This window comes from Lithobates pipiens, unplaced genomic scaffold, assembly GCF_037356315.1.
Source record: "Lithobates pipiens isolate NorthernLeopardFrog02 unplaced genomic scaffold, aLitPip1_a1.2 Scaffold_94, whole genome shotgun sequence".
NCBI classification, from domain to species: domain Eukaryota; kingdom Metazoa; phylum Chordata; class Amphibia; order Anura; family Ranidae; genus Lithobates; species Lithobates pipiens.
In genome coordinates this window covers 1530839-1544628 of record NW_027507917.1, presented here as the reverse complement: position 1 = coordinate 1544628, position 13790 = coordinate 1530839, and the positions used below count along the sequence as shown (strand labels likewise).

The 13790-nt window shown below is 44.5% G+C and overlaps 1 protein-coding gene across 1 annotated transcript in view; it reads right to left on the bottom strand.

The window, feature by feature from the left end:
* Window positions 1–10693, bottom strand: part of LOC143973748 (olfactory receptor 51E1-like) — a 54513-nt gene extending 43820 nt beyond the window's left edge. The window contains exon 1 of the mRNA XM_077474591.1: window positions 10440–10693. Coding sequence (XP_077330717.1) covers window positions 10440–10693 — 254 coding nt within the window. The remainder of the gene's footprint in view (window positions 1–10439) is intronic.
* Between the last annotated feature and the right edge of the window lie 3097 nt (window positions 10694–13790).

Sequence of the window (13790 nt, the reverse complement as noted above, 5' to 3'; positions counted from 1 at the left end):
GTGTTTTTTCCCTCACTGACAACTGCTTGTAGTAGAAGTTATGGGGGGGATATAGCTATTAAGCTATTAGGTATTTTAGCGATCTGTGCAGCAATCAATGCTCTATCTTGACCCAGGAAGACAAAGCTCGGGCCTAGGGCGGCACTTTGCGGGGGGGGGTAGAGCAACATGAAAATAGCCCCAGCCAGCTTGCTCTACACTTTTAGTGCAGCAACAGTCTTATGGGGTGGACTGGGTCAGGAGGCAAATTGGTCTGGCGCCCCCATAGGGTGGCCACACTGATGCTGGTGTGATAATACTGGCAGGGCCGCCATGGGGAGGGCAGCCCATACATATGTAGGGTGCCTCTGCGGCAGTCAAGTTTTGACTGTCCTATCATCACAATTAGCGTTTGCTATATATACTGTAAGGGGAACTTTCTTACAATGGGGCACGACCCTCCATGACATAGATGGAGACACCACGTCAGTCTCCAAATTGGCAGATGTACACTGTATTACCTTACCAAAAGTATTGGGACACCTGACTTTACATGCACTTGAACTTTAATGGCGTCCCAGTCTTAGTGCGTAAGGTTCAATATTGAGTTGGCTCTGCCCTTTGCAGCTATAACAGCTTCAACTCTTCTGGGAAGGCCGTCCACAAGGTTTAGGAGGGTGTCTATGGGAATGTTTATGACAATAACTTGCATATAAGCCTTTAAAATGAACACTTTTGATTTTTCATGTTAATATCCCTTAGACTTTAATGGTGTTCCGAATTTTCCCCAAACACCGCATATTGTTCGGTGTTCGCAGAATATCCGAACAACCAAAGTTTGGCCCAAACTTATGCTTGGGCTAAACCGTTTGCCCATCCCTAATTTCCAGTATATCCTTCCTGAGGACTGGTGCCCAGAACTGGACAGCATACTCCAGGTGCGTCCGGACCAGAGTCTTGTAGAGCGGGAGAATTATCGTTTTATCTCTGGAATTAATTCCTTTTTAATGCCAATATTCTGTTTGCTTTGTTAGCAGCAGCTTGGCATTGCTGAGCCCATCATCTACTAGGACCCCCAGGTCCTTCTCCATCCTAGATCCCCCCAGAGATTCTCCCCCCAGTGTATAGATTGCATTCAGATTTTTGCCACCCAAATGCATTATTTTACATTTTTCTACATTAAACCTGATTTGCCATGTAGTTGCCCACCCCATTAATTTGTTCAGATCTTTTTATAAGGTTTCCACATCCTGCAGAGAAGTTATTGCTCTGCTTAGCTTAGTATTGTCAACAAATACAGAGATTGAACTGTTTACCCCATCCCCATCCTCCAGGTCATTTATGAACAAATTAAATAGGATTGGTCCCAGCACAGAACCCTGGGGGACCCCACTACCCACCCCAACCATTCCGAGTACTCCCCATTTATCACCACCCTCTGAACTCACCCTTGTAGCCAGTTTTCAATCCATGTACTCACCGTATGGTCCATGCCAACAGACCTTATTTTGTACAGTAAACGTTTATGGGGAACTGTTTCAAATGCTTTTGAAAAATCCAGATATACCACGTCTACGGGCCTTCCTTTATCCAGATACACCATGTCTACAGGCCTTCCTTTATCTAGATACACCACGTCTACGGGCCTTCCTTTATCTAGATACACCACGTCTACGGGCCTTCCTTTATCTAGATACACCACGTCTATGGGCCTTCCTTTATCCAGATACACCACGTCTACGGGCCTTCCTTTATCTAGATACACCACGTCTACGGGCCTTCCTTTATCTAGATACACCATGTCTACAGGCCTTCCTTTATCTAGATACACCACGTCTACGGGCCTTCCTTTATCTAGATACACCACGTCTACGGGCCTTCCTTTATCCAGATACACCACGTCTACGGGCCTTCCTTTATCTAGATACACCACGTCTACAGGTCTTCCTTTATCTAGATACACCACGTCTACAGGTCTTCCTTTATCTAGATACACCACGTCTACGGGCCTTCCTTTATCTAGATACACCACGTCTACGGGCCTTCCTTTATCCAGATACACCACGTCTACGGGTCTTCCTTTATCTAGATACACCACGTCTACAGGCCTTCCTTTATCTAGATACACCACGTCTACAGGTCTTCCTTTATCTAGATATACCACGTCTACGGGCCTTCCTTTATCTAGATACACCACGTCTACGGGCCTTCCTTTATCCAGATACACCACGTCTACAGGCCTTCCTTTATCCAGATACACCACGTCTATGGGCCTTCCTTTATCTAGATACACCACGTCTACGGGCCTTCCTTTATCCAGATACACCATGTCTACAGGCCTTCCTTTATCCAGACACATCACGTCTACGGGCCTTCCTTTATCCAGATACACCACGTCTACGGGCCTTCCTTTATCTAGATACACCACGTCTACGGGCCTTCCTTTATCCAGATACACCACGTCTACAGGCCTTCCTTTATCCAGATACACCACGTCTATGGGCCTTCCTTTATCTAGATACACCACGTCTACGGGCCTTCCTTTATCCAGATACACCATGTCTACAGGCCTTCCTTTATCCAGACACATCACGTCTATGGGCCTTCCTTTATCCAGATACACCATGTCTACAGGCCTTCCTTTATCCAGACACATCACGTCTATGGGCCTTCCTTTATCTAGATACACCACGTCTACAGGTCTTCCTTTATCTAGATACACCACGTCTACGGGCCTTCCTTTATCTAGATACACCACGTCTACAGGCCTTCCTTTATCTAGATACACCACGTCTACGGCCCTTCCTTTATCCAGATACACCACGTCTACAGGCCTTCCTTTATCCAGATACACCGCGTCTATGGGCCTTCCTTTATCTAGATACACCACGTCTACGGGCCTTCCTTTATCCAGACACATCATGTCTATGGGCCTTCCTTTATCTAGATACATCACGTCTACGGGGCTTCCTTTATCTAGATACACCACGTCTACGGGCCTTCCTTTATCTAGATACACCACGGCTACGGGCCTTCCTTTATCCAGATACACCATGTCTACAGGCCTTCCTTTATCCAGACACATCACATCTATGGGCCTTCCTTTATCTAGATACACCACGTCTACGGGCCTTCCTTTATCTAGATACACCACGTCTACGGGCCTTCCTTTATCAAGATACACCACGTCTACGGGCCTTCCTTTATCTAGATAGCAACTCACCTCCTCATAGAAGGTTAGTAGATTTGGCAAGAACTAATCTTCATGAATCCATGCTGATTATTGCTAATGATACTGTTCTCGTTACTAAAATCTTGTATATAGTCCCTTATCATCCCCTCCAAGAGCTTGCATACTATTGATGTTTGGCTAACTGGTCTGTAATTCCCAGGGATGTATTTTGGATGCTTTTTAAATATTGGAGCTACATTGGCTTTTCTCCAATCAGCTGCTACCATTCCAGTCAGTAGACTGTCAGTAAAAATTAGCAACAATGGTCTGGCAATTACTTGACAGAATTGCCTAAGTACCCTCGGGTGCAAACCATCTGGTCCCGGTGATTTATTAATGTTAAGTTTCCCAAGTCTAATTTTAATTCTATCCTCTGTTAACCATGGAGGTGCTTCCTCTGATGTGTCATGAGGATAAACACTGCAGTTTTGGTTAGATGTCCTTACTCATTCTTTATGGAGCCAATATGGTCTGTCCTCCCTTTTTTACTGTTTACATACTTAAAGAATTTCTTAGGATTTGTGTCTTTCATGTTCTATCTTAGCCGCCCTAATTGCACCCTTACATTTCTTGTTGCATTCTTTATAAAGTCTGAATGCTGCTGATGATCCCTCAACCTTGTATTTTTTGAAGGTCTTCTCCTTTGCTTTTATGTGCATTTTTACATTGAAGTTAAGCCATCCAAGACTTTTGTTCACTCTTTTAAATGTATTACCCAATGGGATGCATTGGCTAATGCCCTTATTCAATATGCTCTTAAAGCAAACCCATCTCTCCTCTGTGTTCTTTTTTCCTAAGATTTTATCCCAATTCATGCCTTATAACAAGGATCGTCGTTTAGGGAAGTTGGCTCTTTTGAAATTCAGTGTCTTTGTATTCCCCTTATGTTTGCTATTTGTGTGATTTATACTGAAGCCAATTGACCTGAGATCACTGTTTCCTAAATTGCCCCGTATTTCCACATCCACAATCAGGTCTGTTTTGTTGGTACTCAGTAGATCCAGTAAGGCTTTATTTCTAGTTGGTGCATCTACCATCTGACCCATGATGTTGATTTGTGACTGACTCTAATGCCGTGTACACACGATCGGACTATCCGGCAGACTTGGTCCAGCGGACCATCTGCCCATGTGTGGGATCCGGCTGACTTTTTTTCCCCAAAAGTCCGGCGGACTTAGAAAGACGTTTTGTCTCAAAATTGTCCGCCGTCTGTGTGCTAGTCCGCCAGACTTTTGAAATGAACGGACTTGCCCACACACAGAGAAAATTCCGTTCATTTTGAACGTGAGTCCAGGTAGACAGGACTAGCTACGATGTACCCCTACTCATTCACCTGGTGAAAAAAGTGTAAATAAAAAACACAACACAAGTTTTTAAAATAATTTACTGGACAGCTCCATGGCCTTCTCTTCTTCCGTCTTGGGGGTCTTCTCGCCGGACTCCTCCACTATCTTCTGCTCTTTTACTAGCTCTTTTACTAGCGGAGGAGCCTGGCTTTCTTGTTCGTCCCCGCCGCCGTCCGAGGGTCTTCTTCTGACTTCGGGGTCTTGTCCCGCTCTTCTGGGGTCGTGTCCCGCTCTTCGGGGTCTTGTCCCCCTCTTCGGTTCTTCTGCCGGGCCTCCTCTTTCTTCTTCCAGCTCTTTTACTAGCGTTGGCCCGGTCTTCTGTCGTCGCCGCCGTCACCTTCTCTTCTTCTTCCTTGCGATGTTGACTCGATGCTCTCTCTGGCCGCAATAACAGGGACACATTGTACGGCGACTTATATAGGGTCATATATAAGGATATAGGTACCTTTTGTATTGAACTGTACTGTAATTTGTGTTGTCCCCCTCCATACATTGTAAAGTGATGTGTAAACTGTTGGCGCTATATAAATCATGTATAATAATAATAAAATTCATGTTCGCGCGAACCAAACCATGGGGTGTTCGGCCCATCCCTACTGGAAATGGAGCGAGTACAAAAAAGGGCAACAAAGCTAATAAAGGGTCTGGAGGATATCAGTTATGAGGAAAGGTTGTGAGCTCTGAACTTATTCTCTCTGGAGAAGAGAAGCCTGAGAGGGGATATGGTTTCATTATACAAATACCGTACTGGTGACCCCACAATATATAAATACCGGACTGGTGAAACCCCAATAGAGATAAAACTTTTTTGCTGAAGAGAGTTTAACAAGACTCGTGGTCACTCATTAAAATTTGAAGTGTAGCGTTTTTCAAAGTTAAGGTTATACCTAAACTGCAGTTTGGTTTGGGTACAATTGTCTAAATTTGGAATTCAGCATCAGTCTGACTGGACTGTGAGATGTTCCGCCTGACCACGGGGGGCACTGTCTCTTCTGGCAGGCATTGAACTATGGTCTGGTTAGGTGCTTAAGTTACTCTCTCTCGGAGCCTGCCCAGTGGGAGTGTTGCTGTGCTCTCTGGGAGAGGGTATTTAAGATGCGGATGTCACGTGGTTCCAGGGTTCCGGTCCAGAATGATGTACTGACTTCATGGTCCTGGTCCTCCTGACCAGCCCCAAGGAAGGCTAAGGCCTGGGGTTGCGGATCCACCCGATCTTGATGTCTCGGGGCTGGCTAGCCCGAGGCAAGGAAACTAAAGGAGGATTCTGAGGTGGTTGGGTGCCGTCTGCAGTTTGGGAGAGACCCATTAACTTCATAGCATTCCAGGGGAGGACTCTTCAGAAGAAGACCACGTACGGGTTGGTTTCTTAGTAAGAGCCTGGAAGGGCTGGAGTACCCAAGAGAATCCGGTCTTGTGGATATCGCCAAGCTGGCTGAAAGATCCAGATATCACACGGGTGTTCTACAAGTTTAGTTTCCCTACGTGTTCTACAACAACGTCTGTGGCAGAGACTTGTTCCTGAGTAAAGCACCTTGTTGGCTGCTAGTCCTTGTGAGAGAGGGACTATCCAACCTGAGTGATCATCCAGTTGGGAATGGCTATTCTCTGGATGAAGTCAAAGTAAGCAAGTTCTTCAACATTTTGACTTTGACACTAAGCGTACCTGAATTTCCTTTCCAACCCTCCAATCCCAATTTAAGAGGCTGTTCATTGTCTACGTTTTGCAAATAAAATCCATTCAAGTGGATCTGTTGTCAGTCTCTCGAGTTACTGGGCCACCTACCACGGGACACCCCTAGATGTGAAGCGAGTAGAACAGAAGGTAACGGTAAGCCCAAATCTAACCAGCAGCACCTTCGGGGGTTAGAGCTACAGAAGAAAAGATATGTAGAGGGTTCTTTATTGTAAGAGCGGCAAGGATGTGGAATTCCCTTCCACAGGCGGTGGTCTCCCCTTCCACAGGCGGTGGTCTCAGCGGGGGGCACTGATCGTTTCAAAAAAATATTAGATAAGCACCTGAACAACCGCAACATACAGGGATATACAATGTAATACTGATATATAATCACACACATAGGTTGGACCTGATGGTCTTTTTTCAACCTCACCTACTATGTAACTAAAGGAGTACGGACATAGCCCAGAGTGACGGGAAAAAACAGGCATTAAGAGTTGAGTAGAGTTAATTGAATTATTTAATGAAAGTGAGAAATGTAAAAATAGCGATGATGAGGTAGAAACCAATTCATGAAAGAGAAAAAAACAAGATCAAACATGAAATTCAAAAGAATGCCGAATCTCAGCGAGAATAAATGAGCAAGTCTATTTGTGGACTTGGTTCATGCTGACCTTAAGTCAATTAACTGGGGCATAAAAAGTCAAGATAATTTAGATAGAAATGAACGAAAGTCCCTTAATGAATTACGCAGTGCCACCAATGTCATAGTTATATAGTTAGTCAGGTTGAAAAAAGACACAAGTCCATCTAGTTAAACCAAAAAAAATAATAATAATACAATCCCATGTAGCACTGACCCCTGAAGGAGCTGCTAGTTTGAATTGGGCCTGCACTCTTCTGAGAAACCCCCCTTTAACGTAACTCTGTCCACTTGACACAGCTGTGGTACAATAATAATACAGTACAATATGAAACAGTATCAGGTACCTGTATTGATCCCTCAGGATCCTTTGGCTCCACCTGGGGGGGAAAACAGTATGCCACACAATTGTATTCTTAACCAGAAATACCTTTACTGGAAGTATTGCAAACAGATGGTTACAGAACCTGCACTGTCGTCCCAAACGTAGGACGCCAGCACAGTATGAATCAACAATACAAATACAGTAAGCAATATATAAGTATGTTATTATCTGGACCTGGGAGCTCCCACTACTTAAAGTTTTTTACATGAGGCCTCACTTAGAGTACTTTCTCATTTATCTTCTTTCTTCGCTAGCATAAATAGTTCCTCAGGTATTTGTAATCCAAAGGGGTGGGTGGGAAAGTTAACTTAAAATGCTCCAGGTATAACTCCAAGAACTTGTAATCGCACTTGGGCGCTAAAGTGAACTAGGCCTCAAGCCTACTAAATGTCAGTTGCTCGGTTACGCTTCCGTGGAACAACAGGTTCCAGCAAGGCCTGGGAGTGAGTCTAACTGCGTGCCGTAAAAACAAACGCTGGGCCGTAACCTGCTCACCAACTGGATCAGAGTTCTGGATGATGCCTTGGGTCCCGTAACTGCAGCTTGCTTCAGCTTAGACTGGGCCAGATGCTCCGTGTCGCCCCGCTGACTGGATCCAGTCCTCCGCTACTTCGACAAGCGTCTCCGAGTCTCGTCAATCCGATCACCCGCTCTCAGGCTCTGTCAAGTCACCTCGCAAACAATCCAGTTTGCAGTCTGCGGTGACTGTCTGCCTATGTATCCCAGGAACCTCCTCACAGTTCCGCACAGGCAGGCAGCGTGGTCCCAAGAGACCAAATATGGCCGCTGCAGTCCCTTTTATACCCTATCCAGGATCAGTGGACCCCAGAGTGTGAGGAGGCCTTTAGACGACTGAAGTAGAGCCTCACCACTGCTCCGGAGTGGGATCGGCTGCACTACACTCTGATATGCAGTGCATGCTGGATAGGGTAGTTGGAGTCGGTGTAAGAGGTTTTCCAATAGCCGGGCAGCCAGTTGACTCCTTCACTGGGGCCCTCTGAAGTTTTCCGTCGGCTGTTTGGACTTTGTTTCTGCCACTGGGCTCCGGGCACATTCACCTGAGATGTCCTACCCCATCACATTTAAAGCAAGTTCTAGGTGTGGGTTTGGTAGGGCGGTCAAAGGTCTCTGGGGTTTCTTTCGATAGTACTTTCTCCAAATGAGGGTTCGCCAGCTGAGTCACCAGTATTGTCATCATTTCCAATATCTCTCTCTGGGTCTGGAGCAACTTTTCCAGTCCGGTCTGACTTGCGGAAAGGTGATGATTGGGCGAGAGCCATGATCCTTGTTCAGCCCTTGCTGCCAGTACACTGGGCTCCCAGACATCCGAGGGAGCATCCACTTGCCGCACCTCAACACAGGAAGAGCTAGGAGGGTGGAGTTTCCTCTGTTTCTGGTCTCTCTCAAGCTCTACTTTTTCTGCTACGTTCCCCTTCTCTTTAAGAACTTCATCTGACGTGGAGGGGTTCTCCAAGCAGGCCCGGACTGGCCATAGGGCACACCGGGCATTTGCCCGGTGGGCCGGGCCCGCCGGGATCAATCTTGGGGCCGCAGTCCGATATCTGGTGATGACCGGGCCGCACAGCGGTGGGTAAGCGCTGACCACGGCCTGGAGAGGGTTAACACAGGCCGCGGTCACCTCCCGCTGTGCGGCTGTGCCTGTGTCTCCTCTCCAGGCTCTCCTGCCCTGCCGACAATGTAATCTATCAGCAGAGCAGGGGCAGGAGGAGCCAGAGACACTGAAAAGCATGAGTGCAGGGATCCGTGGTTGCTAGGCAGCAGGTCGGATCCAATCAAAACAGCGATTGCTGTCCGCGCACGCGCACTGCTGCCGGCAATAGCTAGGCAACGGGGACGCTGCCAGGGCTGGGGCCGCTCATGTAATGGAAACGTATGATGTCTGGAGACCCTGCCCACCCAGGCAGATTACGTCCATTCAAAAAAACCAACAGGAGTGAGAAGAAAGTAAACGTGCATAGAGAGAAGTGAAGCCATCAGATCAGGAGACAAGGAAAGGAGGCACAGAAGGAAAACAGGTAAACGATAAAAGGAGTAATGGAGGACACAGGAAAGTGTGAATAGATTAAAAATGAATGGCGGCAGAAAGGGGGAAGAAGAGGGGAAGGAAGGAAGAAGCACAGATAGAGGAAAAAAAGGGGGGATATATAAAGAGAAAAACAAGGAAAAAAATAAAAAGAAAAAGGAGAGGAAAATGAGAAAAATATGAGTCAAAAATAAAAAAGGATAAAGAATATAGAGAAATGAAAATAGGAAAAAAGGAAGAAATGAGTGGGAAAAGGAGACAATTTAAGAGGATAAGGTGCAACTGAGAAAAATGGATGAAAATACACTTTAAAAAAAAAACAAGTAAAGACAATTAACTAAGTAATAAAAATAAATATATAAATAAAGTGTGGAAAAAAAATAATAAAACATAAATATAAAAAAATATATAAATAATAATAAAAGAAAAGGAAAAAAAGGAGAAAAAAATAATAATAAAGGATAACATAATAAAGGATAAAAATGAAAGAACACAAAGAGTAAGAAACCGGAATAAGGAAAAAAAGAAAAATGGAAAATGGGAAAACCTAAAATATTATAGGTGAAAAAAGAAGAGAACACAGCCTTGGTGCAGAAAGACCTAATCAATGGTAATACAGGTTCAATAAAGTGGGAGTCTTAATATCAACAAGCAGGTAATCACCCGTTAATATAATCCTGATCTACAGCTCCTCCCGCCTACTCTGCTTATAGGAGGACATCGTTGGAGGGGTGGGAGAGATGGTAGAGGACACACAGGCTGAATCCTGCCTCTGCCCTGCCAAAGGTAGGACTGTGCAGGGGAGGCAGAGAGTAAAAGGGGCCACTGTGATTACAGAGAAAAATGAGGGGGCATGACTGTAAGGGGCACTGTAATGGAAGGCTGTGATTGGTAGGGGCACTGTGATGAAAAGGGAACTGCACTGTTCAGGGGGACTGTAATCATTACAGTTTCATTTACAGTGCAGTTCACTTTATATCACAGTGCCCCCATTACATTACAGTGCAGAGGACTGACTCTGTGATTATTCCGTCACCAACTGCCCTCGCGAACGGGCGGTTGCTGGAAAATTGGCTGCTCAGTCTAAATTGCCCGGGCCTATTTTTTGTCCCAGTCCGGGCCTGTCTCCAAGTACTGTCTCAGAGCCACCTTGACATGGTCACTCTTTAACCCTGTGGTTACTGATCTCTGGAATTTCCGTTTTATGAGTTCAGCCCCAAAGTGATCTCTGAGTCCTTCCTCCTGTGTGGCTGCCAACAGGTGATCTTTGAGTTCAATAGCCCGGAATAGAAAGTTTTGGGAGGTCTCATTATCGTCTTGCGTAATGTTCATCAGTTTATAATACGACTCGGGAGTATCTTCCTCCTCATAGTAGCTCTTCAGAACCATCATCAACTGATTCAGGGCCAGTCCAGCCTTCCTTGCTCTTCCTTCTAGCTCTGACGCTAGACCCGGGACTGATAGCCTGGATTACTGCCTCCTTAATTTCAGAGTCTGAGTATCCTTTCTCTAGTCCCAACTCTACTTGGTGTGATAGACTGATGTAGGACAGTTTGTCTTTCTGCCCTTTTTCTCCTATTTGACCATCTATGCGGAAATCTTTCCGGATGGTTATTTCTTGCAAAGGGCGCATCTTCTGCACTGGGCTTGGGCTCTCAGCTGTTTAGCTAACAGGAGGACCTTCCTGAGAGGTGTGGGCTCCACCAATGCGTTCAGCCATAAGTCTGGAGGCCTCCTGGAATTTCACATTAATTTCTTCAAAGTGTCGTTTCAGATCAGCTACCTGTTGTTCCAACTCCCTGCTGAGTAGAAAGCCTTGTTTCATGACTTAAGGGTTCCAGCTGCTTCTGAGTTGGAGAGTCCCACACTTTCTTACTAGGGTGTGTCAATAGAAATTCCATTCTCTCAGACATTTTTAGGCTAGCACCGTGGAAGTTTTCAGGGATATCTTGCCTTCACTCTATCAGCGCGTAGGTGCAGTCAGTCTCATGGCCGGGCCTCACTGAGACCACATAAGCTTTTTTATCTGGGGACAAGGTCTGTACTACCTCTTTAATTTCCTTCTCTCCCCAGCCACTTCCAGGAAACTCAATAGCCACACTTGCCTCCGAGCATATCCCTTCTGCTTCACACCACTGTACTGCCTTAATGGGGTCCATGGTAACCAGTGGGGCGGGGTCTCTGTTGAGTGACAGTAATCCTGGACGAGCCCCCATGTGTAGCACTGACCCCCAAAGGAGCTGCTAGTTTCAATAGATGGCTCCAAACACTGAGCCATCTCAATGTCCACAGATTTAACATTGACATATGCATAACCACGTTAATAAACGAATATGTCCCCGCTACACCCATATACACAATCCTTCACCACCACCAGTTGATCCAGAGGAAGGCGAAAAACTCCAGCAAAGCATGATCCAATTTGCTACAGCAGGGGAAAAAATTCCTTCCTGATCCCCCGAGAGGCAATTGGATTTTCTCTGGATCAACTTTACCTATAAATTTCAGTACCCAGTTATATTATGAACATTTAGGAAAAGTAGGGAACATTCTTTCCATTGACCACCAATGTAATGCCGCGTACACACGATCGGAATTTCGGCCAGCAAAAGACCGATGAGATATTTTCATTGGAAAATGAGACTGTGTGTACGCTCCATCGGAATTTAGCTGGCGAATTCCCGCCAGCAAAAAAATTTGAGAGCACGTTCTCAATTTTCCCGCTGGAAAAACTTTATATCGGAAATTCCGATCGTGCGTATGCAATTCCGACGCGCAAAAAGTCACACATGCTCAGATTCAACTACGAGATGGAAGCTATTGGCTACTGGCTATTGAACTTCTTTTTTTCTAGTCCCGTCGTACGTGTTGTACGTCACCGCATTCTTGGGGGTCCGAATTTGGTGTGACCGTGTGTAGGCAAGACAGCTTGGAAGCAGCGGAATTCCGTCGGGAAAAGCATCAGAACTTTTTCCGACCAAAATTCCGATCGCGTGTACGCGGCATAAGAGACATTCTTCCCACTGATCAACTGATCCCCAGAGAAAGGGGCCCTTCTCACAATGAATACCAATGTAAGGTGGACCTTCTCCTACTGACCACCAATCTAAGGGGACACAAAGATTTTCGTCCATTATTATTACTGTTTATTTGTAAAATATTACTGAAATAAATCGTCCTTATTCTTAATACTTCTTAAAAAGTATTTCCTCGTACTGATCACACTAATGTAGATATAATTATTATAATCTGGGGTTTCCTGAGACCTGAGGGTTCTGTCCCAGGGTCCCTTCATCATAATAAGGTTGTGAATTGCTTCTCCACACTAGCAAAAAGCATCTCTCATCTTCCTTCAACTACAGAATATAATTATTTCCGCCGCGAATAGCTGATAAGAAATATGGAACTGTAACAGAATAAAGTGATGGCTGGATTTCAATGTTTCCTGGAAACTCCACGGCTCGTTATGGATGCGTCATCCTTCCTCCTCCGGCACTTCTGCCCCTAATGAGCCCAGATGGACGGATAATCCAGAGATAACGGAGGAGCCGGACCAGGAGCACAGACCCACCATGAGTAAGTCCCAGAATATCTATCTCTAAATAACGCTCCATCAATTCATCCTTCTATCTATCTATTCATCATTATCTATTTATCTATCTATCTATCTATCTATCTATCTATCTATCTATCTATCTATCTATCTACTCATCATTATCTATTTATCTATCTATGTATCTATCTATCTCTTCATTGACCATTTACTCTATATCTAAATGTCTATCTATCTGTCTATATCTATCCACCTATCTCTATCTCTCTATCTATATAGCTATCTATCTCTCTATCTATCGTCTATATATCTATTATCTATCTCTCTCTCTCTCTCTCTCTCTCTCTCTCTCTCTCTCTCTCTATCTATCTATCTATCTCTAGCCATCTATCTATCTCTCTCTCTATCTATCTATCTATCTCTCTATCTATCTATCTATCTATCTATCTATCTATCTATCTATCTATCTATCTATCTATCCACCTATCTCTATCTCTCTATCTATCTATCTATCTATCTATCTATCTATCTATCTATCTCTCTATCTATCGTCTATATAATCTATTATCTATCTATCTATCTCTCTATCTATCTATCTATCTATCTATCTATCTATCTATCTATCTATCTATTCATCATTATCTATTTATCTATCTATGTATCTATCTATCTCTTCATTGACCATTTACTCTATATCTAAATGTCTATCTATCTGTCTATATCTATCCACCTATCTCTATCTCTCTATCTATCTCTCTATCTCTCTATCTCTCTCTCTATCTATCTATCTATCTATCTATCTATCTATCTATCTATCTATCTATCTATCTATCTATCTATCTATCTGTCTATATCTATCTACCTATCTCTATCTCTCTATCTATATAGCTATCTATCTCTCTATCTATATAGCTATCTATCTCTCTATCTATT